We start from the raw sequence: 26,731 nt of genomic DNA on the forward strand, positions 1-26,731 counted from the left end.
CAGCAGGAGCCCAGGGCGGCAAACAAAGCACTAAAAACACTTTAAAACATCATAAAAACAAATCTTAAAATACATTAAGACAAAACAGCATTAAAAACTTTTAAAAAACTTTTTTAAAAGAGTTAAAAACATTATTAAAAACATATTAAGCAATTCTGACACAGACACAGATATGACAGACTGCAGAAGCTGGTGGGATGGAGCGGTGCAGCTAAGGATGGAAAGATCTCTCCATTTCAGTTGTCTCCATTTCTCTTTGCCACCACACCAAAGAAGACTCGTGACACATATATGGTGAAATGTTATATTTATTAAAATATAACACATAATCAATCAAATTCAAATCAGCCAATTAATGAATATCAAATACTTCGGGCAGGTGAGGCTCAACCTATCTATGAGGGTATAGACCCTCCAAACCAGGAGACAAGTCAGTCACATCGTACTGCAACTCCCCAGTCAAGGATGTGGGAAAACTTCTCCCTCCTTGCAATTGGAGTCAGGTAGGTGGTTCCAACCTCCGCATCCTGGCCCCACCGTACAGGCGTTCACCATGATGCGCAAGCCGGTCCCATGTGGACACTCCCCAGATCCACACCAGACATTACGCCTTGATGTTTCACCAGGGGGTGCCCTTTACCAAAATGCCTCATCCACCTCAATTTTAACCCCAATTACCTCACCTGCCCGAATTCGACGCCACAAGAGGGGATCAGCTGAAGCTTGGTCCCCTCAACCCTTAAAAAACAGAGCCCCCAAACCCAACCTATAATCCTCCAATAGTAAATCACACCCACTCTCCGAGAGATGGACACCATCATCCCGAAACAAATGCGGAGAATGAAAACGGATCCTGTCATGCGGGATGTAAGCCCCACCTAATGACAAAACCAAATTCCTTTTTTTTTTACAATAATTTTTTATTCAAATTTTCATAAAACATACAAAACAAAATCATAAAACATTCAAAGACAAAAAACAAAACAAAACAAAAATGATTAAACAAAAAAATAAAATGTTGACTTCCCATTTGTCGCAGATCAAATCAGTTGTAGGTCTACAATATATAACAATCCTGTCTCTTAAATTATATTATAAAATCACTTTCCTCCAGTAGTTATCTTAATTAATCATCAAATCTCATAAACATTACTTTATTCTTTCCACAAAAAGTCAAAGAGAGGTTTCAATTCTTTAAGAAATATATCTATCAATTTTTCTCCAAATAAACATGTCGATTAATCCATCTCATTAATAATAATAATAATCTTATTGTCATAACCATAGTCCAAATAAACATATCGATTAATCCATCTCATCAAAATCTGTTAGGTCCAATAATTTCAATAGCCATTATTCCATTATCCCTATTAATTCCATCTTCCATCTTCAATAGTCCTGTTAAGTCCAGTAATTTCAGTGTCCAATCTTCCATTATCAGTATTCCATAATAATCTTGCTGTCATAGCCATAGTCATATAATAAGAGTCTGATGGGAATTTCCTCTATCCCAAATATTTTCTTGCCATCAATTCTGAATAAGTTGCTGAAATATTGTTGTAAAGTCATATCTGTGTTCTTCTTTTTTACAAAATGCACTGGCTCATCTCTTGAGAGTTTTTCCATTGTCACATGGCTGCTGTTAATTCCATAGATTTTCTCTATATCAAGCTCCATCACGTCATTCCAGTCCAGAAGATTATCCAAGCCATTGATAACTTTATCTCTAATATCTTCATTAATTTCTTCAGAGATAACGTTAAATTCCAAACAGTAGATTTTATTTCTAATATCCATAAACTCCAGATCTTTTTCCAATTCCACATTTGTTCCAATCTCCAGGGCTTGTATCTTCCCTTTATTTTTTCTTTTCTCATCTCTGATCTCATTCTCCTCTCTCACAGGATCCCCTATTTCTTTAAGCTCCTGCGTCATTTTGCTCAGTTCAATTTTCAGCTCCTTACTGCCCTGTCGCAGGGTTTGTTTCGTTATCTCAATCTCATCCATTATTTTCTGAAACATAATTACTTCCAGATTCTCAGCCACTTTCTTGATTGCCATTTTTAAAACCACGAAAACAAAACAAAACAAAAATAAAGAAGAACCACTTCTTATTTCAGCAACAATTGGGTTAATATTCCAGGCTTGATGACATCACAGTATAAACAGAGCAGCCTGCCTTATCTCTCTATGTTCAAGAATACAAAACAAATTTAGTTCCCAGCATCAAAACAGTTAGCGGCGGCGTGAAGAAGCAGATTCGTCAAAATAAAATAGACCAAAAAGAGAATAGTCCCAGACAATATAATGTTCCTCGGAATAGAAATCCCTCTTCTGTGTATATCTTTAGAATGCACTTCCAGGACAGCTTTTTGCAATAGAAACAGAGATAAGCTGTTAATTTCGTGAATAACAGAGAAGAGTTATAGCTCACCCAGAAGTTCTTTAAAGCTGATTCATTTGACAAATCTCTTTTTGCTGCAACAATTTAAACCAAGTAAAAAAAATAATAGAAAGAAGGGTGCTTGCCTGTTAGTCCGTTTTCTCTTTGAAGAAAAGATAAACATATCGCATTAATCAGATAGAGCTTGTTCGGAAGTCCGTCCGGCATTGCTGGTTGGACCTTTTCTCATAAATTAATGAAATCCAGTCCTCCCAACAAAAACAGGCTTTTGAGGTTGATCTCTACGTTTCTCCCTGCCCGGGAGAAATTTCATCAGTCAAAAAAAAATGTTCTGACTGATTTATATCTGAATAAGCTTCTTTTGAGGCGGGAGCCCGTCTCAAAAGCAGGCACAAGCGAAGTCACCCTTCCCGGAAGTCCCGACAAAACCAAATTCCTAACCTTCTTATTCACCCACTTTCTGGATCTATCGATTCTGTTAGGGTGCTGTGCACCCCTCCAAACACGCCTCACCAGCATATCAGACCACACTATAACCAGGTCCGGGTATGACTGGATGAATGCATTGAAATCCCGCGTGATCTTGAGCAGTAGATCCATACCTGGCCGCTGCACCAAGTCGTTTTCACCCAAATGAACCACCAGCACATGGGGCCGGTTAGTTGATGACATAATACGACACACCAAAGGCATGAGCGCATCCCAAAGCATGCCCCTCTGAGCCTCCCAGCCAACCGTTGCTCTAGCAGAAAGCTGCAGCTGTGTCCCGGCAAGAGTAGAGAAGGCCCTCCGATGGGCCCAAAATAAAATTGAGTGGCCACACAGGACGACCCTCGCAGGCACTGGAAGGCTCAGCACACCTAAGAAAAGAAAGAACAACACATTAGAATCAATACCTGATATAAGACTTAAAAGCGGAAGAACGCCACCTTCCTATTGCTGAATATCCTCAACGCTCATGCCCACGAGGGCAGCGGCCGTAGCTGCCCCAATCCAAAAGGAATGCAGCCCATAGACTCCAGCATCGTGACCACTGGCCAACAAGGCCCGCCGAACAATGGCCCAAAATTGAAATTGAGTCAGGGCAGAACCATCCGCATGTATAAAGAGGTAATGCTGGCCCGCTGGCCTGATAGAAAAAATAGACGCACTGCAGCAACTGGGCATAATTCAGGAACCTGGCAAACATTCAATGAAATAATACTGCCACGGCCCTTTTGATCAGTCTTAGAGACTTGAAGGGAAAGCCTAACTATGTCAGCACCTAATGTGCAATCGCCAAAGCAGAAGACTCGGTAGGACACATCACGCTTCGAGGAAGCCAATACTTCACTAGGGCGAAAGGCACCATAGAACATCGTCAGTGTTACTGCGGCGAACAGGTGCGACTCATACAGTGATGAGCACATAGACCTAAATAAAGGCAGGATCTGAAGGAGAACATCGGGCGTGATTGGCCTCCTTCGGTCAGCGGGCCTGTGGGCGGAACGCGACCAACCCTGAAGGACCTTTCTGACCCTAAAATCTACAGAATGATCCTGCAATCTTCTTGCCTTAGAAATGAAGGCCAGCGCAGAGAGGTAGAAACAGAATTATTTTGCCCTTTTAAATATAACATAAACTGCAGCAAATGTGATACAGGAATAGGCCATACAGAAGGCAAAGCACTACTGGCATGAAAAGCCTGGAATGTTCCAAGAGCACGCTGATACGCTCTCTGAGTGCTGGGAGTAAGGGCAGAGGCTATGGCGGCCCCAACTTCTAATTCCCAAGGCTCCACAGGAAGAAAGGGACCGGGACCGAATCCTGAGCTGCTCCTGGTGCCAGTTCCCAGAAACGTGCCATCTGTAAGCAGGAGAGAGCATCAGCAACACAATTCTGTAATCCCGGAACGTGGCGAGCTACAAATAATATATTAAAACGCAAGCATTGCAATACAAAGGCCCGCACCAGGCGCATCACCTGAGGCGATTTTGAAGTCTGGGTATTGACCACACACACTGTGGACAAATTATCACACCAGAAATGCACAGTGTGATTTTGGAATGCCAAAGGCCAAATATAGACTGCCACCACAATTGGGAAGAATTCCAAAAAGGTCATGTTTGAAATAAGCCCAGAAGCTAGCCACTCCGAAGGCCATCTCTCAGCGCACCACTGAGATCTAAAAATTACACCAAAACCAATGCCACCTGCAGCATCGGAATGTACTTGCAGCTCAGCTTCCAGTAATAAGTCCTCACGCCAGAAGGAGAGGCCATTGTAATTATCCAAGAAAGTAAGCCACATTTTGAAATCCTCTCTCATTCCCAATGTGACCCTAATAAGATGAAAACGAGAACGAACTCCCTTCATAGCGTCACAGAGACGACGAAGGAATGCCCTGCCTGGCGAAATGACTTTAGAAGCAAAAACTAAATGACCCAGAAGCTCTTGCAACTGAGCAAGTGTGACCTTTTTCAAAGTCAAAACTGAGCGCAATCTCTGCCTCAATGTGAGCAACTTATCCTGAGGCAGACTGGAAGACTGGGACTGCGTATCCAAAAGAATCCCCAAATATGAAAGGGAAGTAGAAGGGCCCTCAGACTTTTCGGGAGCTAAAGGGACACCCAATTCCATAGTTAACTCCTCAAAAGTTCGCATCAAATGCAGACAATGAGAAGTGCCTGCAGGGCCAATGAACAAAAAATCATCCAAATAATGAGCAGACAAGGAAGAACCAGCCCTTGTCCTTAAGGCCCACTCGAGGAATGTGCTAAAAGTCTCAAATGCAGCACAGGACATGGAGCATCCCATAGGCATTGCCCTATCTACATAATATTGGCCTTGAAAACGAAAACCTAATAAATCAACATCGCCAGGGTGCACTGGGAGCAATCGAAATGCAGACTTTATGTCATACTTCGCCATCAAAGCACCCTTTCCAGCCTTCCTGACTACCTTAACAGCCTCATCAAAGGAAGTATATCGAACTGACGTATATAATGATGAAATACCATCATTAACAGAGGCACCTTTTGGGAAAGACAAATTATGAATAAGGCGATATTCACCTGGCTGTTTCTTGGGAACTATACCGATAGGAGAAATCCTCAAATTCGACAAGGGAGGGTAAGTAAAAGGGCCAGAAATCCTATCAGCAGCTATTTATTTATTTATTTATTTGAGAACTACAGGAGCCAGAGCCAAAACAGAAGGCTGGTTGGCAGGGGAAGTGGGAACCCTCGGGCCTTCAAAAGGAATACGAAAACCCTCTGAAAAACCATACCAAAGGCATCTAGCCGCAGATCTATTGGGATAGCTATTCAATAATCTCGCTAGGGGAAGCAACCAATAGGGCTACTGGCCTTACGACGTACTGCCGCTGTTTAGGTTGTTGTTGTTCCCCTGATCCCCGGTGAGCCGGACGGGCTCTCTGGCAAGTGGAACTGGGGTGAGTGCCACCACAGAGTCCACATGCATGCCTAAACCAACACGGGCGCCTGTAACAGCGTCCAGTACTGTTGAAGGTCCAACAGACCTGAGGGGGTTGAACCCGCTGCCAGCCCTGGCTGGAACTGGAGGCTGAAGTCTGCGCACGCACCAAAAGATGCCCACTATCGGCTCTGTCTCCCAATGAGGGTCTGGCTGAAGTCATAGAACGCAGCCAAAGACCAGGATGTTCAACATCCCAGCGAAGCGTGGGGTCCAAGGCCGCCCTTTGCCTAAAATTCTCATCATACTGCAACCAAGCGGTCCCAGAGAATTCCCTAAAGGCCCTATGAATGATGTCCTGATATTTAATCAGGGACATGGCCCTGGATGGATAAACCTGAATCATCACACCCATATACACAGTAAACGCATTAAGCCAATTAGGCCATATGCGATCAACTTTCTTTCTTATCGCTACCTCACGCTCATTTGGATCCAAACCCTCTTTGGGCTTTATTTCAGATTCCCGAAAAAGGAGTGTGAATGTATCGATATATTCACCACGCCAAATCTTTTCCTTAGTGGAAGATAGTAAGTGATCACCCAATGGTAGGGAAGTATCCCCCTGTGGATATACACCAGAAGGAAGAGGCAGCGGAAGGGCAGATGTACTAGCTGAAGCCACAGACGGCTGCCAGGGCGTTACTGCCGCAGTGGGCCAAGGAAGTGCAGGCTGCTGTGGAACTAAAACACCTCCCATATAAACTAATGATTGCTGTGCTCCACCTAGCATCTGAGGAGCTGCAGAAAACTGTTGTGTCTGCTGGACCTGTGTAGCAGAAGAATGTGATGGTACACACCACTCACCCGCATAGGCAGCTGGAGACCCAACCGCTGCTGTTGTGGCTACCCTGGAAGGATCTGTAGAAGGAGCTTGAATGCCATGTTGTAGCGGATGCAATTGTTCTTGGGGAAGACCAGCGCCAGTGGAGACTGGAAATTGGGAAGAAGCGGATGCCAAAGGTGCCACCGATGTGCAGACTGGTACAGCCGGAACGGTGGAATCATCTCCGGGCGCTGTCACTTCAAGAACACAGATTCTGGCAACCAAATCAGAAAGAATGCCTGATTTAGTTGCCTTAGCCGCCAAGCGGGCCGACTTCTTACCTGGAGGTGCGGTGCTAGGCCCCGCCCCTGGCTCTGAAGGATGCCTGCGCTCTCCCTCAAGGGCCTCCACCCTTGCAACCAAAGCACGAATCATCCCCATATCCTCTTCTTCATCTGAGGACAGGCACTCCTGCCGCGATGGGGGGCGCTTAGTCCCCTGCTTCACCACTCGAACCCCTCTCTTTTGTTGAGCCTTCTTCAGTGGCATGATGAATTCCAGCGAAACTTAACAATATTAACAACAACAACAAGAACAACAACAACAATTATCAGCAATATGCAATGCAGACAAAACGCCTTTACAAAATTACACAGAACTGAGTCAACAACAACCTTATGAGGTGAAAAAGAAATCACAGACACCACCTAAGTGGCCAAATCAATTAATGCACAAGCAACTTAAAATGGGAGGGGGTAATTTAAAGGTTGAATCAATTCAAATATTTGTAGTAGTTATATATATATATATATATATATATATATATCTAAATTAAATTTATTTATATACAGAAACAATATCACTAAATTGTAATTAATTATTTATATAGCTTAACTAATGAAATTAAATAAAAGAGAAGACAACTGTGGATTATTTTAACTTAAATTAATTTCCTTTGTTTGTTTGTTTGTTTTTATTTATTATAATTATAATTATATATATGTGTGTGTGTGTGTAATTAATGAAAATTACCAATCAATTATAAGTCAATCAATTTTCTTTCTTTCTTTTTATTTTTATTTATTTTTATATTTTTTATTATTTTTTATTATTTTTTATATTTTTTTAATATATTTTATATATATATCAATCAAATGGGTAGATGGTTAACTTAATAATTAAGTAAAACAACAGGAGCAATTCAATCCCAGCCTCACCCAAACTCACCTGCTCGGCTGAGTCAGGAACGCAGGACAATGCTACCGAGAGGTGGGAAATTCAAACAATGATATCGAGGCAGACAGACGCTGTGCCCTTATGGGCAGTGGACCGACTCAAAAAGCCTCCCGCGCCTGCCTCACAGCTGATCCGCGGGAAAGGAGGGACAATAAAAATGACCTGGTGGCGATCTGGGCACCGAGCAGTGCCTCAGAAGCACCAAAAACAATGCACACCGGGGCCACAAATCAATGCAGCGCCAGGAGGTCCGGTGGCGCGATGCGACTATCGCGACAGAGGACAGAGAGGAAAAGCCACCCCGCATGTGCTACCCGGCAGAGACACAAATGTAGCACAGGCTGCCGCAATCAATCGCGGCACTGGCCTCCAAGTAGTTTACGTGAGCCGAAAAGACGGCCCTACCCCTCGCTTCACAGCTCCCGCGGTAAGGATACCACACTGTATATATTATACGTTGGAGGGCAGGGAGAACGTCACCTGCCCCTGATCCCAGCTAATGCGTGGGGACTGCTGATGAAGGAGGGGGGAGGGGTGAAAGGGGTGGGGTTGGTGTTAAAGGAAACCCCCCCACCCAATACGGCCCACCAAACAGTTAGAGAGGAATAAGGACAAAAAAAAGAAACCAGAAAACCAGAAAGTAGATACGATCACCAGTGACAACTCAGGAGCAAGGGTAAAACAATGAGCTGAAAGATTGAGGTCACAAGCTTTTTCACAGCGTGCCGCAAGGCAAAAAAGGCGCGTTCTTGGGGAGGAGCAGGCTATATATAGCTGCTCAAACCCTTTCCCAATTGGTCAAGGTGCACCACCTGACCAATTACAAATTTTTCTCAAACCTTCCCGAGTCTTCTCAGAAGTAGGGTGGCGGCAAACTCGCCCCTTGCAAAAATGCAGGAACGTTATTTTTCCAGTCTTAAACTCAGTCCTCCACAGTTCTGCAGCAATTTGTAATTCCTAATAAACGTACCTTTGGAGGCAGTTTTTACAATTGTACACATTTTTTGCAAGCCATTTCTCATCATATAAATGCCTTTTTGCATGTTATTTTCACTCATATATTCATTTTTATGTACACTTTCCCTTAACATATGCATTTTTGTAAACATTGTTTGGTTGGTGAACCGCATGGCAAAATTCAAATAAGTGCAAATTTTGAAAGATGTCTGTGTTTTGGTTCAGAAAGTGTGAATTTGATATATTCAGCTTGAAATGCAAACTAAATGGAATTTCTAGCCCATCCCTAGTTGCAGCGCACCAGGCCTCTCATCAGTGGAGACGCCGCCATTTACTTGGAAGGAGAGAGGTGAGGCAGTGAGAAACGCTGAGTGGACACCCTGGCAGAGCCAATCAAGAGCTCCCACCGGTGCACCCACACCACACCAATATCCTCACCGCCTTGCCTCTCACCATCTGCCTCCCAGTAAGCAGACATTACTCTGCAGACAGGAAGCTAGTACTGCAGTTGTGCCCACCAGGCAGACTGCTTCTGATGACGGCTGAGTGTTGAATTGGATTTTAGTCAACGTGAAGATGAGCACTAAATATACTGAGAAGGAGTATGTGTCTATGTTTTGCAGCTTATATCCTGTTCTACACCTTGGACAAGAATTCCCCCATTGATGACTGGATCATGGAGTCAATCAGTGGCGACCGGCTCACCCATCAAATCATGGAGCTCAATCTCGACACGGTGTATTACTTTAGGATACAAGCCCGTAATGCCAAAGGCGTGGGACCTCTCTCTGATCCCATTCTCTTCCGGACTCTTAAAGGTTTGTATTGTCTATTGTGAATTGAAGAGTTAAGGTGTCTAAGAACAGAGTAAGGCACAAGACTGAGTGTTGATGTCAGTAAAAGTCCAAAGTGCAGGCTGTGTGTTATCTTTCTGGCAACACTGCAGACATATGAACATAGAAGGGTGGTTGGTCCATCTAGCGCAGTACACTGACTGGCAGTGGCTCTCCATGGTTTCAGGCAGGAGTCTCCACTTGCCATACCTGGAGATGATAGGGATTAAGCTGGGAACTTCTGCCTGTAAAGTGACGCTCTGCCACTGAACTACAACCCTTCTCTTGGAAGCATTTGACATAACTGATTGCTGCCAGTGGAAATAATGAACAACAGTCTCATGTATGACAGAAGTTCAATTGCAGCTCAGTCGCAGCTCAACATAATGAAGTAGTAGTGATTGCATCAAAACCATTGGGGTAAAGATGAGTGAAAATTGTGCCAGTTACAGCAGCATCAAACATGAACTTTTTTTGACCGCATTTCCTCCAACTAGGTGTCTGTACATTTCTGTATTGATTTCTTGCAAATAAGAAGCTAGCAGTGATTCACTCATTGAGGTTAACAGAGGTTCAAAATTGCAGTCTCCTTTTTTTGTTTGTTTGGGTTTCTTTTTACACATTAAAAAGTAATAAGCACAGCAGAATTGTTTTATGAACATACCAAAGGTTTATAAAATGTTGTACAGGCAACATTTTCTCTGCCCTGCGCGAAACAAATATTCTTTATATCCTAAGTTGCTGTTTGTAGTTCTTAGCAGGGATTTAGCTTTAGAGCTGTGGTTTTTCAAATCATGTCCCAGGAAATCCTAGAGTTCCTCACAAGCTTATCAGAAATTCTTGAAGGAAAAGATCAACAATGGTGGAGAACCTTTGCCATAAATAGGGTATGAACCAACCTTGTGGCCCTTGCAGCCAGAGGGTGGGATCCAACTAGCATGTTCCATTAGCACAAGGATTTCTGCTTGTGGAAAGGGAGTCCCCCCTCTCCTCTCCCCACATGTGCCCCACACCCTAATTAAATATGCACCAGATGGATAGGGGGTAACCACTAGAACAATGGTTCCCAATTCCCCCGGCCCGACTACTTGAAAATTGCTGAGGGTGTTGGTGGATCCCTTAGTGATTTTTCTGCCTATTGTAGCAATTGTAATTTGCTGTGCTAGTAGCTGTATGATTTTGAATTGGATTTTTATTGCTTTTATTTCTTATTTATTTATTTATTTGATTTATGTTCTGTCCAGCCTCCCAGTAGGAGCCCAGGGTGGCAAACAAAAGCACTAAAAACACTTTAAAACATCATAAAAACAGACTTTAAAATATAAATTAAAATGTCTTAAATATTGTATTTGATTGTATTTTATTTATTTGTTTTATAGATTTATATCCCGTCCTTCCTCCCAGTAGGAGGATAATTTGTATTCCATAGAATTCAAATTGAAATACAATATAAGAAATAAAAGAGGCAATAAACATACAATTAAAAATCAATATGGATATTGAATGTGACAGAGGTGCCGGCTCTCATCTTCAACCACAAATACCCAGACACACTGTGTGCCACCTGAACAAAGCTCACAGCTCCCTGGTGGTCCATGGATCACAGTTTGGGAACCCCTGACCTAAAACAGAGGATGACCTTCTGAAAGCAGGGAGCCTCTGTACTCTTGGGACACAGCTTGGAAACTGCAGATATTCCTCTGTTTTTATTAATAGTTATGTTCTCTGGCTGGTTCTCTGGGTCCAGACACGTAGATGTAACATGTGTTTTTTAATCTGTTTTTAGCTTATTGCTGATCTTAGTTCTTTGGACTGTTTTTAAATACCTGTTTTTAACTGTCTTTTGTTGATAATTTTAATGTTTCTATATTAATTTTATTTTTGCAAGCTGCTTTGAGGTTCATTACAATCAAGCAGAATATACATATTATTAAATAAATAAATATAATAAAAATTAAAACAAGCCAAAAAAGCAATGCAGAATAAAAGCAATTCAAATGAACATTGCTGGGCATTTCTGTGCTGCTGTTTTGTTATTCTGATATTGGTTGTTTTTATTTTATGCTTTTAACTGCACATTGTACTTATTTCGATTGTTATATTTTTGTAACACCCCCTGGGGTTTCTGGTTGAAGGCAGGCTATAAATACAAATAATAAAGGAATATATATCCACCGGCGCAAAACAGAGCTAGAGGCGCTAGAAGGTCTAAAGTTCAAAATACCTGGGTAAATATTAAACTCACTGGCTAAATAAAATTCCCTGCCGCTAAGAAGAGTAGAAATAGGACTCCTGGTAAGCCTTTCTGTGATAGGGATAGGGGAGAAATTGAATTCAGTTCACATTTAAAGGTGAACTTGTCTAATTCATGCTGCTCAAAGCAACATGCAAACCAAAACACAACCATGTTCACACTTCTCCAAATTTTGCAATGCAGTCCTCTAGCCAAGTAACATGTACAAAAATGCATATGCCAAGGCAAAGTGGGCATATAAATGCATAAATTAGTGAAAATAGCATATAAAAATGCATTGTATTAGGAGATATTGCTTTGCAATATGTGTCTATTAGAAGACACTCACGCTAAAGTGCAAAAATTGGAACTGATGTGTAAATATGGGGAGCTGAACTTAAGACTGGAAAAATTAGAAACGGAGAGAAACCAAAATCAACACATGCACTCATCCTTTTTGGGGGGAGGAAATGGCAACGTCAAAGAGGCCGCCAGCAAATTATATGAAGCTTTTTTGGGATTTGTCTTTTCAGCAAAAGAGTTTGTGCTTTGGCATGTACACCTAGTGCACAAGCCCACTGAGTTGTTTCTAGCAATAGTCAGTTTGCACAGGCAGTGAGCTCACCAGGTATAAAGTTGTTCCTGAGAAATAATCACTTAGGGTCTAGAGCAGCCTTTCCCAACCAGTGTGCCTCCAGATGTTGTTGGACCACAACTCCCATCAGCCTCAGCCAGCATTGCCAATGGTCAGGAAAGATGGGAATTGTGGTCCAACAACATCTGGAGGCACACTGGTTGGGAAAGGCTGGACTAGAGCCTGTCTCTTCCTACCAAGCCTTGCATGAACAAGGCTCTTCATCTGTGCTACTCAAGGAGCAAGTGAGGTCTAGAGATGGAAAGATCTACCAGTTTTGGTTCTGTCCATTCCTCATTTTTCCAGTCTTAAATTCAGTTGTCCACATTTCTGCAGCAATTTAAGAACATAAGAACATAAGAACATAAGAAGAGCCTGCTGGATCAGGCCAGTGGCCCATCTAGTCCAGCATCCTGTTCTCACAGTGGCCAACCAGGTGCCTGGGGGAAGCCCGCAAACAGGACCCAAGTGCAAGAACACTCTCCCCTCCTGAGGATTCCGGCAACTGGTTTTCAGAAGCATGCTGCCCCTGACTAGGGTGGCAGAGCACAGCCATCACGGCTAGTAGCCATTGATAGCCCTGTCCTCCATGAATTTGTCTAATCTTCTTTTAAAGCCATCCAAGCTGGTGGCCATTACTGCATCTTGTGGAAGCAAATTCCATAGTTTAACTATGCGCTGAGTAAAGAAGTACTTTCCTTTTGTCTGTCCTGAATCTTCCAACATTCAGCTTCTTTGAATGTCCACGAGTTTATGAAATTTATGAATTTTATTTTTTAAAATTTCTTAACGAAAGTTCTCCAACATTTTAGTGCAAGTTTCTCCTAATAAACACATCGTTGTAGGCAGCTTCGACTAACATATTTATTTATTTATTTATTAAACTTGTATACCGCCCCATAGCTGAAGCTCTCTGGGCAGTTTACAATAACTAAAAACAAATACAATATAAAATACATCTTTTAAAAAACAATTTAAAACACAATTTAAAAATTTAAAACAATATAGAAATATATAACATTGTTTGCTTGGCAAACAGCATTACACAGTTCGAGGAAGTGCAAATTTCAATGGATGGCTGTGTTTCGGTTCTCATATTGTTTCGGAAAGTGTGAACTTAATATATTCAGCTTGAAAGGTGAACTGAATTGAATTTCTCACCCTTGCCTAGTGAGCGCTGATTTGAAGCACTTGAATGAGTCCTGGGGAGTTTAAAGCTTCTAAGTTGGAAGCACTCAGCTGCTCTGACGGAAGGCTGATCTTTTTGCATAAGCTGATACCACTGTCTGCACCCCCCCCCGAACAAATTAAAAGCTACCAAGAAATCAAAATGAACATAGGAGACCAACCTCCTATAATAGTTTATAATGAATTGACAGGAATTTGGGGAACCGCTGCTAAGCATCATCTGCATTTGTTCTTCGCTTATCACATCCCAGCCAGGATTTTCAGGAGTTTGCCTCATCTGTCCAAGTCAGGTTTCTCTTTGGCATAAAATCGTCAGTACAACTCTGATGGTTCTCTCTCTTTTTTTCACCACCACAAATTGCAAAGAGATACTGCTAGCGTTTCTCATCTACCAAATTAGATGGGCACCAGCTTCCTTCCATGAATGCAATGAGCGTCAGAGGAAAAACCCACGTTAAAGTGAGCCTTTTTTTTTTTTACTAAGTGACACAACATCAAAGTATAATAACTGCAGAGCAATTAGACATCCAATGCTAGGGAGACCCTGACATCTTAACTAGCCATGAACATTTAGTGAACTCGAAATTACCTGCTTTGTAGCATTTATGCAAAGTATCATCAAACTCATTGGGGACATGAGTTTTAGATCAGACGAGACATTTAAAAATAAGAGGGAAAATGTACTAATTTTCCTCCATCTTCTAATAGCCGGCTAGAACTCTATGTCTAATGCCCTGACATGACTACTTAATGCTATTCACCCTAAATATGCCATGTTCAATAATATTAAAACTGTTTTCCTGACAAATCTGCCTCTACATATAAGGTGCAAAGAGCTTCTAATGTCTGCTTTGCACTCTCAGTTATGCAAAGATGTTGGGTACTTGCCCTTAATGATGATTAAGACTAGGATGTCTTTGGTGTCCCATTAAATGATCTCTTGGCAATAACTATATCTACAGAGAGAGAGAGAGATCACAAGACATTTAAATAAATAAATAAATAAAATTTTATTTTTAGGCCGCCTATCTGGCCGAATTAACGGCCATTCTGCAAGGAACAAAGTCAACATCAAAATAATAATTTCAATCCTAAAATGTGCAGAAATGTAGAATACCCCCCCACACACACAAACAAATGTCACAGATTTAGCGTGATTGGGAAGGTTTTTTTCTTGAATGTGGATTGGGGATGGATGAATCTAACAATTTTGGTTTCCCTCATTGTTTCAGTGTTCCGTTCTTAACATCCCATTGCCATATGAGGTTGCCATTATTTTTTAAAAAAATCAGCAGTAACATGTGTACACATTTTCACGGTCAATTCTCCTAACACATGCATTTTTGCAACCAATGTTGCCTAATATATTATTGTTATTGTTATTGTTGTTGTTATTATTGTTGTTGTTGTTGTTGTTGTTATTATTATTATTATTATTATCTTTAATTTACCCCACCCTTTTCCCAAAACTGGAACTCAGTGCGGCTTACAAATAAAAATAAATACATATAATAAAAACATTAAAAAACCTGCATTTAAAATTGAATTAAACTATATACGACATTAAAACATTAAAACATACACTTAAAATGGTTAAAAACAGTTTAAAGATAGTGCAATTAGTTCTGTACACGTTGCCTAATATAATCCAGTTCTGTACACATTTTTTGGCTTGAGAACTGCAGCTCTAATTTGTAGAGGTGCAGATGTTGAAAGATTGCTATGTTTCAGTTTGCATACTGGCTAGAGAGACTCACATAATCATGTGGACTGAATGAATTTCTTCCCCATAACTTTGTGAATCATCTTAACAAAACCCAAGAACTTTAAAAAAATATTGTCTGTTAGGTGATAAATGCAATACATTGAGTGCAAAGCAGAGAATGTGGAGAATGTCAGCACTGGAGTTGAAAGTTGGCAGAAGCTGAATTGTAACAGGATCCCTTTTGAAGGAGTGTGTTTTACCCTGATAATAACTATGATTAGACTCTGCATTTCAGAAAACAACAAAGCTTACCTTTGTTAAAGGAAATACATACTGGATAGGAAAGATCCTGGTTCCAGCTAACTAAAGTTGAGATGCAAAGAGCTACGCTTACTCTTTTCATCTCTGCAGGAGAGAAAGTGCAAGGAAAGATCCCTCCTCTTCCAAGGTGGGACAAAGAAGAAGGGAGGAGCAGGACTGATCTTAGGGGTCAGCAACCCCTAAGAGTATCAGTCTAGCAGTTGAAAGAAGGTCAGCACATGTTAGGTCAGAAAAACAGTCTAGGACGCACAGAGGTTCTTCTCTCTATCTATCCTTCCCCATGCAAACTCACCAGATTCTCAGTACAAGCTGAGTTGCATCCCAACATCTCCAGAGATGATCTTTCAGTAGTACTCTCTGTTGTAGCGGTGATTACAAGCGTATGCCCAGTGACCGGTTGTACCCGGTTGTCATTCTGGAAAACTCTACACACATACTTCACAGCAGCCTACACTCTCATCCCTGTGTAGCATAAATTTATAACCAGTGACATCTGTAACAAAATGTTGCAGTGTAGAGTGTTCCTGGTCAGTGTTTCACTCAGTCAGTCATGAAGTCCTCCATTAGACTCCATTCCATTCCCACCCATTTTATTTTCCCCTCACAACAGTCAGGCCCACATCTGCACCATACATTTAAAGCAATCTTATACCACGTTAATAGTCTCCCACCCCCCTCAAAGAGCTGTGAGCTATGGTTTGTGAAGGCTGCTGAGAGTTGTTAAGAGACCCCTGTCCCTACTCACAGAGCTACAATTGCCAGAGTGGTTTCACAGTCTAGCCCTCTTCCCAGGGAACTCTGGCAATTGTATCTCTGTGAGGGGAATAGGGGTCTGCTCGCAACTCTCAGCACCATTAAGAAACTACAGTTCCCATCATTATTTGGGGGAAGCTATGACTGTTTAAAGTGGGATCATAGTGCTTTAAATGTATGGTGTGGATGTGGTCTCAGTAAGTAATCCATAGTCATCAAGCATGCTCAGTCCTCATTGAGCTGTTTGGGGGTTCTCCCCCTTTCTATTAGGGTTTTTTTTCCCTCCTACATATTTTTATACTTCTTCAAACCTTAACGTTTCTCTAGAGTTGGCTGATGATTCTCTCTTGTGTATACATGGGGCTGTGTTGGCTACATAAGCAATGGCACACACCCCTGAGCATCGAAGATAGCGGGAAAGGATTTTTTAAAAATAGTGTGTGTTATGTTGCCTGCTTTACCTCAACCCCTGAGTTTGTTTTCCAGGTTGCAGTTAGTCTTGCCCTAGGCAACATTGCTTATGTAAAATAAATCCCTTCTACAAAAAATAGGGAGGAAGGGAAATCATGCCCTCTTTGTATGCTTACCAAAATGATGCAACAGGGCATTATAAGTTTCCATTGCAGTTAATGGTCCATACGTAATCATCCTGAAGACAGAATTTCACTCTCAGTGTCCCATTAGAGTTACAGCAGACAGATTAATAACATTAAACAGTAAATATTCCAAAGCAACATTTCCATGTTCTCTTCTGTAACCAAAGGTGCGTGGCTCTGGTCTAGAATGCACCTTTGCAAAAGGAAAAAAAAGTGCTGGTTGAAAAGAGGCAAGTGAATTAATGTCACACAGAGAAGGGATTTTCCCTCAGTCTCTCAAATAAGTCATTAAGAGACTACTTTCCCTTTCACCTGTGATTGAAATAGGTAACTCGGGAAGAACAGGACTAATGAGAGCTATTCCCTTTTGCTACAAATGTAGCATAATTTTCTTCTAACCTGTCACTCCTGATTTTCAAATGAATCTTAATTGCAAACTGAGTTATAAGTGGGATCTGCAAGGCAATTGCTTATTAAAGATCCTTTATTGGGTATCTTCACCAAGCCACAAATTGAGCGAAAGTAGGTTGCTTTGAGAGTGTTTTTATTCTATGGATATTCAATCTACTTCCCACATATTATGCTGCTGCCAGTCATCTGAATAGCATGTGTGCCTTTTAGTATCTGAGAGGACGTCTCCTCCCTGCCCATGGGAAATCACCCTCTGTGCTAGAAAACACCATCTTGGGTGTTCAGATCAGCAGAGGGGGTCTATTAGTTCCACCACACTCCAAAGTTCAGGGGCAGCAGTCCAGAAGAGGTCATTGTTTGTGAAAGCTCCTAAGTTGCGAAATTCTCTCCCCACAGAGGTTTATCTGGCACCTTCACTATATAGCTTTCATCATATGCTAAAGATGCACCTCTTTACCCTGACCTTTGACATCTGAGATGTGTTTTTAGGACCCACCCTATTCTGATCTATGTTGTTTTAACAAGGAGAAGGTCCATAGCTCAGTGGTAGAGCATCTGCCTTGCATCCAGAAGGTCCCAGATTCAGTGCCGAGCATCTCGAGGTAGTTCTGGGAGAGAACCCTGCCTGAAACCCTGGAGAGCCCCTGCCAGTCAGTGCAGGCAGTACTGAGCTAGATGGACCAATGGTCTGACTCAGTATAAGGCAGCTTCCTGTGTTCCTAACTGATTATGTTTTGTTATATTGTTGTAACTGGCCCTGGGACCTTATGGTGAAGGGTGAGTTCTTGTTGTTACATGCCTTCGTCGATTACAACTTATGGCGACCCTATGAATCTTTTTGGATATATTCATAAGGTTTTCATGGTAAGAGGTATTCAGAGGTAGTTTACCATTGCCTTCCTCTAAGCCCACAGCACCTGGTATTCCCAGGTTGTCTCCCATCCAAGTACTACCCAGGACTGACGCTGCTTAGCTTCCAAGATCAGACAAGATTGGGAGTGTTTAGGGTAGTATGGCCGTAGGAAGGGTGGGTAAGAGATGCCATAAACAACCAACAAGCACAGTGTTTAGCTGCTGCTTGTGTGAAATGGTGTTGTGTGGTTCAGACCTATTTTGGGGGTTTGCTTTCATCCTGAACCAAGTTTCATACAAATGAGTACAGGGAGGCATCTACAAGGTTTAAGTATCCACCAGCAACCACATACAGCTTCAACAAACTGCTTCATTTGTAAAGAGCTTTATTCTGTGACTAGACCTACTTGGGGGCCAATTTTTGGAGGCAACATTGTACAGTGGTCCAAGCACCCCTTTCCCAGCATTAAGAGGACCTTCCAGCAAATTCTCTCCCCCACTCACAACACTGTTATCCCACAACTGGACACAGGCTGCAGGCTGTACTTTATGCTTTTCATTTCTCTCTGATCTCATTGTTTACAATTCCCTTCCCCTCACCCCAGCTATGTGGGTATATATATGTACCTGCCAACTGAATATAATACTCCAGGCATCTAATGAAGTGGACTATAATCCATGAAAGTGTATGCTATCATAAGTTTTTTTAATGGGGGGTGTATTTGATTAAGCCATACTCAAAACAGACCTGTTGAAATCAATGGTCTTCAGTGAGTCCATCACTGACTTAAGTGTGTTGATTTCAACAGGTCTTTTCTGAGCATCGCTTAAGTTGGATCTAACCCTTAGTCTTGAAACTGCCACAAGAGTCTTTCTTGTTTTTACTGCAACAGTTTAACACAACTACCCCTCTGGAAATTGCCTAGGAGACACTCTGCTAGCGGAGTACACAGAGAGCATCCATAACCTTAATTTGAAGGATGTATGAATTGTGTGAACTGATATGTGTCAGTAGGGGAAGAGCGAGAGAGAGGTTGTTATTTGCTTGTTAATCCAGACAGGCATTACCCTCCTATTAACACAGACAAGAAGTGTCTTTATTTGGGGCTTTCTGCAGGACATGATCGACAACGGTATTAAATTTGCAATCATCCTTTTTTTTTCTTTTTGAAAAACTACTTTATAATTGCTGATATTGTCATTGTAGAGTTTCTCTCTCTTTTTTCTTTACAAAAACAACATTAGGCAGAATTTCTAGCATTACAGTGCCCTCTAATGCTTCATTGTGGTGATAAGTAGGAAAAGCAACCATGTCTCTGAGTTACAGAGAACTTGACAGACCCCAATGTCAACATTGCCAAACCAACCCTAAAATTAATTGCACTATTTATGACATGGGTTACATCCCTTAAACTCCCTGGGCTCTCATTCTAAGGTCCCTTTGGTGCATAGCTACTAGATAGAGCTGAAGCAGTCACTCGAAGATATTACTTGGGCAGACATCACATAATGCATGTGAAGCCAATATGGTGCTCTGCAAGTGTTGTTGGACTACACCTTCCATCACAACCATCTGGAGTATCCAGATTTCAGTTTTGGTATAAAAAAAATGAGGTGCCAGTACTCATATATGAATAAAAGTGTCATGGGTGCAAGCACAAAGTGGCTGCTATGGACAGCAAAAAAAAAAAGGGGGGGGGTTGCAGGTACTCCGTACTGGTGAGTACTGTGACAAAAAAAAAGTCCTAGACATAGCCAATAGCTTGGGATGATGGAAGGTATAGTCCAAAACATCTGGAGGACACCATGTGGGCTGCTCTTGACATATTTATTCTAAATGTTCTGAAACAAAAGAATAATATTCTAGAATTCTGAAGGATCTCAACTTGAGTTGAGGTTTCTATACTACTTAATAAATAATTGCAGGCCACTGCAGTTGAATGGTGCTGGCAATGTCTATAAATTCTGAAGGCTCGACGGGAGCACTTCTAAGCCCATCTTTTGTATGTGATTATTACATTAATAAGCATGTAAAATCACTGTTACCACAAAGCTTGAAATGATGAACTAGCTTTCAGTATACAGGAGGATTTGTGTGTAATTGTTCAAAGGAACTATTTCTTTTTCTCTCTCGTCTCACTTCCCCTCTTAATTAAGCTCTCCAGATGATACCTCAGATCTCGGGGGGGGGGGGGAGAGAAACAATTTGGGACTTTTTCTTCTTTAAAAAACATCTGACTTCATTAGTAATGAGACACACATAATCTGAGTCACACCTGTGTTTCCAGCCATTCAAGATGACCCTGAAATGAAAGAGAAATGTTAAAATCGTTCATGTTGGGCTGATCCAATTGGCTGAAAAAAGCAGGAAGAGGCTGCAAACTGATACAAAAGTTGGCTGACAAAATTGTTGATTTGATATGCCAATGCACCTACTGATGAAAAATGCCTGACAGTGTTGTGTGGTTTTGTTTTGTTTTTGCCTTGCAGTGGAACATCCTGACAAAATGGCTAATGATCAAGGTAAGATGGCCTTATTGTGTCCTGTTTTCTCTTAGAATCAACACCAGACTGTAGGTGTGATGTCACCCCTCTCCTCTGTGTTCTGCTCTTCACCTGGCCAGCACACCTGATGAGGCAGACATTGGCATGATAATTAATCTTGTTAATGAAGTTCTGCTCGGCTGAGGCTGCTGTTTTGATGGGGAAGATGTAAATTTTCTTGAGAGGAAATTGTTTTGTCTCTTTTCTGAAGGACCAATTAAAATGTCAGGCTCCTTTGTATGAAATAAAATTTTGCTCTCTGCTGCACTTCTGAATAATTCACATTAAGTATAATTAAGCTTGGCATAATTTCCAAGCTGCTCTTACACCCTTTTGTGGATTATAGATTAATGTTCTGGAGCCTCATGGTAAGAACCACGTTTAAAAACTGAAGTCCATAAATTGGCCTCTCCTTCACGTTGGAAGACTCTAGTTTAGTCAACTTTCCAAAGCATTGTGCTCTGCCATATTTTTTACTTTTCTTTTAAATTTGCCGTGGTGTTTGTTCTTTATTTCAAGCTGATTATTTGTAGCCATTTGTTTACTATGAAGGAAAAAAATAGTTGACTTTCTGTTTAGGTAATTACTTGCTATGCTGGGGAAAACAGCTGAGTCTCTTGGCATTTGAAAGGGAAATAGTTGTCTCTCCTTAGCTACTGACCCATTGACAATGTATTATTATTATTATTATTAATCAGAGCTTGGAAGATTACTTTTAAAAAATAATAAATTACAGTTACAGTTACATGGCCACATATTTTTGTATATATATATTGCTTCCAGCTCTTTTCTCCTTCCACTCCTGTAAATTTTTAAACAATTGTTTTCTCCACGCCTTCATGCTCTCCACCTCCTCCCTCGTTGCCCCTTAAGCACCCACAGAGCATGAAGGAAGAACAACGCTGCACAGAAGTCCAATTTGACATGATTTTTATTCACAAATTAGAGGAGCAGAAGACTTCCCCTGCTCCCTCCCCCCAAGTAATGCACAAAAGTAATGCTGAAAACATTACAATTACTCCTCAAAAGTAATGAAGTTACTACTTGTTCTATTACCAGCAAAATGTAATGAAGTTACACACTTGTTACTCAAAAAAGTAATAAATTACAAGTAGTTTGTTACTTGTAACTAATTACTTCCAAGCTCTGATTATTACTATTGCCCTCCCTTCACCAATAGATCCCAGGGCAGATTACAAAATCTAAAATGCAATATTAAAAAGAATTAAAACACATTTCAATCACAAGAATAGGCCAGGTTCTGAAAACATACATCTCAGGAGCTGAAAGGCAAGGCAGAGAAGTATGTCTTTAGCATTCACCCAAAACTATATAGTGAAGGTGGCAGACGCACCTCTGTAGGGAGAAATATCCCACAACACAAAATTCTTACATCAGTTTTTCAGTTGACTAGGTCCTCATTTCCTTAGACTTGGTCTTTATTACACATTGGATATACCGGTCACTTTGGGACATAGTGAAAATTAGGTCTTGTACGTGAAGTGGAAATAATTCTACCCATATTTATTTGTAGTTTTAGAAAACTGATATTTCCTCCAATATAAAGAACTCCAAGTATCAACTTACCATGTTACTTTGAGAAAACATTGGGCTGGCTGAGATGAACCTGTCACTGAGTAGCCTCTACACATGGTTGCAAAGTGAAGTCCCACATTTCTGCTCTGCTTGCTGGGTGTGCCTGTTCTCCTCTAGGCTTACGAGATGCCCATGCATTAGTGTCAACATTTGCATTAGGCCTAACTGAATAAAATTCCAATTCATGTACATAGGCCTGACCATTGTGATCAAGAGCTCACATGCAGTTTTTGAACCACCTATGTGAATCTGGCATATCCACTTTGTGTAGGCCCTATGCAAATGTTATGGTCACGTGGATGTTCAGTAGGCCCAGAGGTGGGAGAAGAGTCTCTGACTGGGTAGGTATGATCTCACTTCCATGTAACACATGGTGAAATTTGTCTAAATGCGCTGTTGATGTGCATGTGTATTAAAGTACATGATGCTCTGGTTTCCAAAGAAAGGTGTGCAATCTCTGGACCTACTTCCGGAGCTTGGCCTTACATGGAATTGTCTTAAATGAAAGTGTTGGAAGGTGAGTACCAGTGAATAAAACCCCACCCCGGAATCAAAAGATTTTACCACCTTAAAAAAAAGTCCTTTCCCAAATGAAAGGTATATATGACTTGTCTTGTCCAGACTCTTAAGAAAGCATAAGAATGGCTATAGCCACATCCACACCATACATTTATTCCACTTGAAACAGTCCTGGCTTCCCCCAAAAAATCCTGGAAGTGTAGTTTGTGAAGGGTGCTGAGAGCCAGGAGACCCCTCTTCCCCTCACATTTTTCTCTACGTTTCCAAAGCAATTTGCAATGTAAAAAAGAATCTTCATGAACACTTGTCAGCATTTTAATGTGAGTTTCTTCTAATAAAAACATTTTGCAGTTTTGACAAATATACCCATTTCTGCAATCAGTTTTCCCTAATATAATATGGTTTTGTACATGCTTTTCACAAATATGTGCATTTCTTTGCACCTTTTCCCTGATATAAAGATTTTTGTATACATTGTTTGATTGGGGAAATGCAGTGCAGAATTCAAAGAAGTGCAAATTTCTGAGTGTTTCAGTTAGGGAAGGGATCCGCATTTCAGTGCAAGTTTGATTTTCGCTCCGTCAAACTTCCTTCTGGTACCACTTCATTGGGGATCAATGTTCTCTATTTGAGATAAATAATGATTCAGAGGGTTTTCTGCAAAAATATTGATATTAATTTTGATATTTTTAAAAATAATATTTTCATAGTTTTAAAAAAAATAGTTTAAGGAAAATATTAATATTGATGTTTGAGGCAATTTTTTTTAAAAAAAAAATCCACTTCAGCTGCAGAAAACCACTAGAAGAAAACCCAATCCGCAAAAAAGAGAATAAATAAGAAATCCAGTGTCATTTTGAATTTTGCAAAATTGAAGCACATCCCTAGTTTCAGTTCACTTATTGGTATGAGAAGTGCAAAGTAGGGAGTTTCTCATTAAAACAGAAGCAAAATCAAACTATCCATAGCCCATACCCAGAAAGCTTTGCTGGAGTCCCTATTAGCAATGTTCCTTCCACTCATAGGCCCTTGAGTTCAATGCACAGTAAGTAGTATAAACATTTCTACTAAAATAATAACCTGTAGGTCTCACTTCCTACTGCCGTTGAATGATAGAGAATCCTGACTTTGATTCTGTTTGCATTTACTCAAAATTGAGACAGCACAGCTAATTTTTCTGTCTACATGTTATAAGCATAATAAATTGAAATTTGAAAAGTGAAATGTGAAAAGAACAATGGAAAATGTGCTTGAAAAATAGAGGTGAACTTTTCAATGCAATTATTGTTGTTTTCCAAAGCCTCTGCCACCACACCAAAGAAGACTCGTGACACATATATGGAGTAATGTTATATTTATTAAAATATAACACATAATCAAATTCAAATCAGCCAATTAATTACATGTCAAATACTTCGGGCAGGGGAGGCTCAACCTATCTGGGAGGGTATAGACCCTCCAGTCCAGGAGGCAAGTCAGTCACATTGGACTGTAACTCCCCAGTCAAGGATGTGGGAAAACTTATCCCTCCTTGCAATTGGAGTCAGGTATGTGGTTCCAACCTCCACATCCTGGCCCCGCCGTACAGGCATTCACCCTGATGCGCAAGCCGGTCCCATGTGGACACTCCCCAGATCCACACCAGACATTACGCCCTGATGTTTCCCTAGGGAGTGCCCTTTACCAAAATGCCTCAGCTGCCTCAATTTTTAACCCCAATTACCTCACCTGCCCGAATTCGATGCCAGCCAAATTGGAATCACCACAACTTCCCCCAGGCAAGCCAATTGAATCAAACCAAGCAGTATGGAGTAGGCAAAACCAAAGAGATTCTGAAATCAGGATCTCAAAAAAAAATTCCTACTCAGCCCCATTTGGCGACTAGCAAAGCCCATACTGACAAGAGAGGGGTGGGTGGGTGGGTGCCGCAATGCAAAAGGCGCATTTTTAGGGAGGAGCAGACTATTTATAGCTGCTCAATCCCTCACCTAATTGGTCAAAATGCCCCACCTGACCAATTCGAAACATTCGGGAGCCTTCCTGAGTCTTCTCAGCAATGGGGTGGCGACAAACACGCCCTCGCGCAAGGCGGGAACACCATTCTGAATGTTGTAATTGTTCGATTTAGTTTTTAAAAACCATGGTAGGAGACCTTTAGTCCCTTCATAGAGCTACAGTTATCAGAGTGGTTTAACAATCAGTCCTTCTTCCCAGAGAACTCTGGAAATTGTAGCTCTATCAGGGGAATAGTGGTCTCCTAACAACTCTCAGCACCCGTCATAAACTACACTTCCCAGGGTTCTTTGAGGAAAGCCATGACTGGAAGCCATGAGTGGAATAAATGTATGGTGTGAAAGTGGCCTTTGTAATGTTTATTAAGTTCAGTAGGTCTACTCTAAGTAGCACTAGCATTGAATATCACCCACTGTAATTTCAACTGATAAAAGTAAATACCAACCCAGACATGTAAATTTCACATGTATTTTAGTATGTAATTTTATTTTGTAATATATACTATAAAAACTGCTGACATTATTTTGAAACATTTTAGGCTAACTTGTTTTTAACATCTGAATTTATCAGTAATTTTAATGTATATTTTATGTAAACCACTTGGAGGTTTTGATTATTAAGCAGAATATAAATCCTGGTGGGTTTTAAAAAAAAGAAAGACCTGAAGATGGATCTTCAAAGGCAGTTTAAGGATCATGTAGTCACTTGTAGGACTGGGCAAAGGTGGAAAATGATTTTGTTGTTTTGCTGATGAGTGTAGCCTGATCTACTCATGCAGCAGAATAGGGTGGTGGGATGGACTGCAACACCTCAGAATACAGGTAGATGTCCTCATTTTGAGTGCTTCCTTTCAATAAAAACATGCACATAGAAAGCCAGCACAGGAGGCAAAGAGCTGAGATCCCTGATGTGCTAGCTTACTGCTTGTAGGGAGTTCCGCTTGTGGATTTTGTTTTGTTTTTTACATGGAAGAGCACTCGAAAAAAACTCCCCACCTGCAGTCTGAACTGCTGCAGTTCCATTCTAATACTTCAGTATTTCACTCTGCTGTACATGTAGACCAAATGACAGAATGCAGAAGCTCAGATGTTCAAGGATGAAGGTAGCTGAAAAGTATTCATAACACCAAGAACTGAGCAAGAGAAACCTGATATTTTCACAAAGTAGAGGCTTGTATAGAAAATCTTGGGGCGATATATCAGTTATGGTGAGCATACGAAGAAGAGCTGGATCCAACAAAGACGCATCTAGTTCAGCATTCTGCTTTCCACAATCAGATGCCCTTTGGGAGCTAACTTATAGGACATGAAAACAACAGCCCTTCCTTTCTGTTGCTCTCCAGCCGCTGATAGTCAGAGGCATATCACATCCATAAGGATGTGCATCTGCTTTGAATGAATCCTGAATTCAGCACCAAAGCAGACTCCTTTGGAGTGATTCAGGCCTTGCACAAGGTGAAGCAGAGCTTCTCCAAAGTGGCTCAGACAGGCTCAGGGTGAGGTAAAAGTCCCATTTAAGGAAAGTGTCAGGGAGGAAGGAAGGAGGGAGGATATAGTTTTGTGACTGACAGCTCTCGTTTACAAACAGGGCATATCTGTACCAGACGTTTCCTTTTTTAGTCACAATGATCTGGAAAGGGATGTAGAAGGAACTTAGCTGATGGCTGCATACACATCATATTTGTATGGCACATGGC

The 26,731-nt window shown here is 41.2% G+C and overlaps 1 protein-coding gene and 1 pseudogene across 4 annotated transcripts in view; one reads left to right on the forward strand and one right to left on the reverse strand.

The window, feature by feature from the left end:
* Nucleotides 1–26,731, forward strand: part of DCC (DCC netrin 1 receptor) — an 882,319-nt gene that overhangs the window by 726,255 nt on the left and 129,333 nt on the right. For all 4 annotated transcript variants that reach the window (XM_061614640.1, XM_061614649.1, XM_061614658.1 and 1 more), the window contains 2 exons: nucleotides 9,461–9,655; nucleotides 20,854–20,886. In XM_061614640.1, the coding sequence (XP_061470624.1) occupies nucleotides 9,461–9,655; nucleotides 20,854–20,886 (228 nt within the window). The remainder of the gene's footprint in view (nucleotides 1–9,460; nucleotides 9,656–20,853; nucleotides 20,887–26,731) is intronic.
* On the reverse strand, nucleotides 18,417–18,535 carry LOC133375800 (5S ribosomal RNA; annotated as a pseudogene).

Source organism: Rhineura floridana, chromosome 1 (genome assembly GCF_030035675.1).
Source record: "Rhineura floridana isolate rRhiFlo1 chromosome 1, rRhiFlo1.hap2, whole genome shotgun sequence".
In the NCBI taxonomy this organism is placed as follows: Eukaryota; Metazoa; Chordata; class Lepidosauria; order Squamata; family Rhineuridae; genus Rhineura; species Rhineura floridana.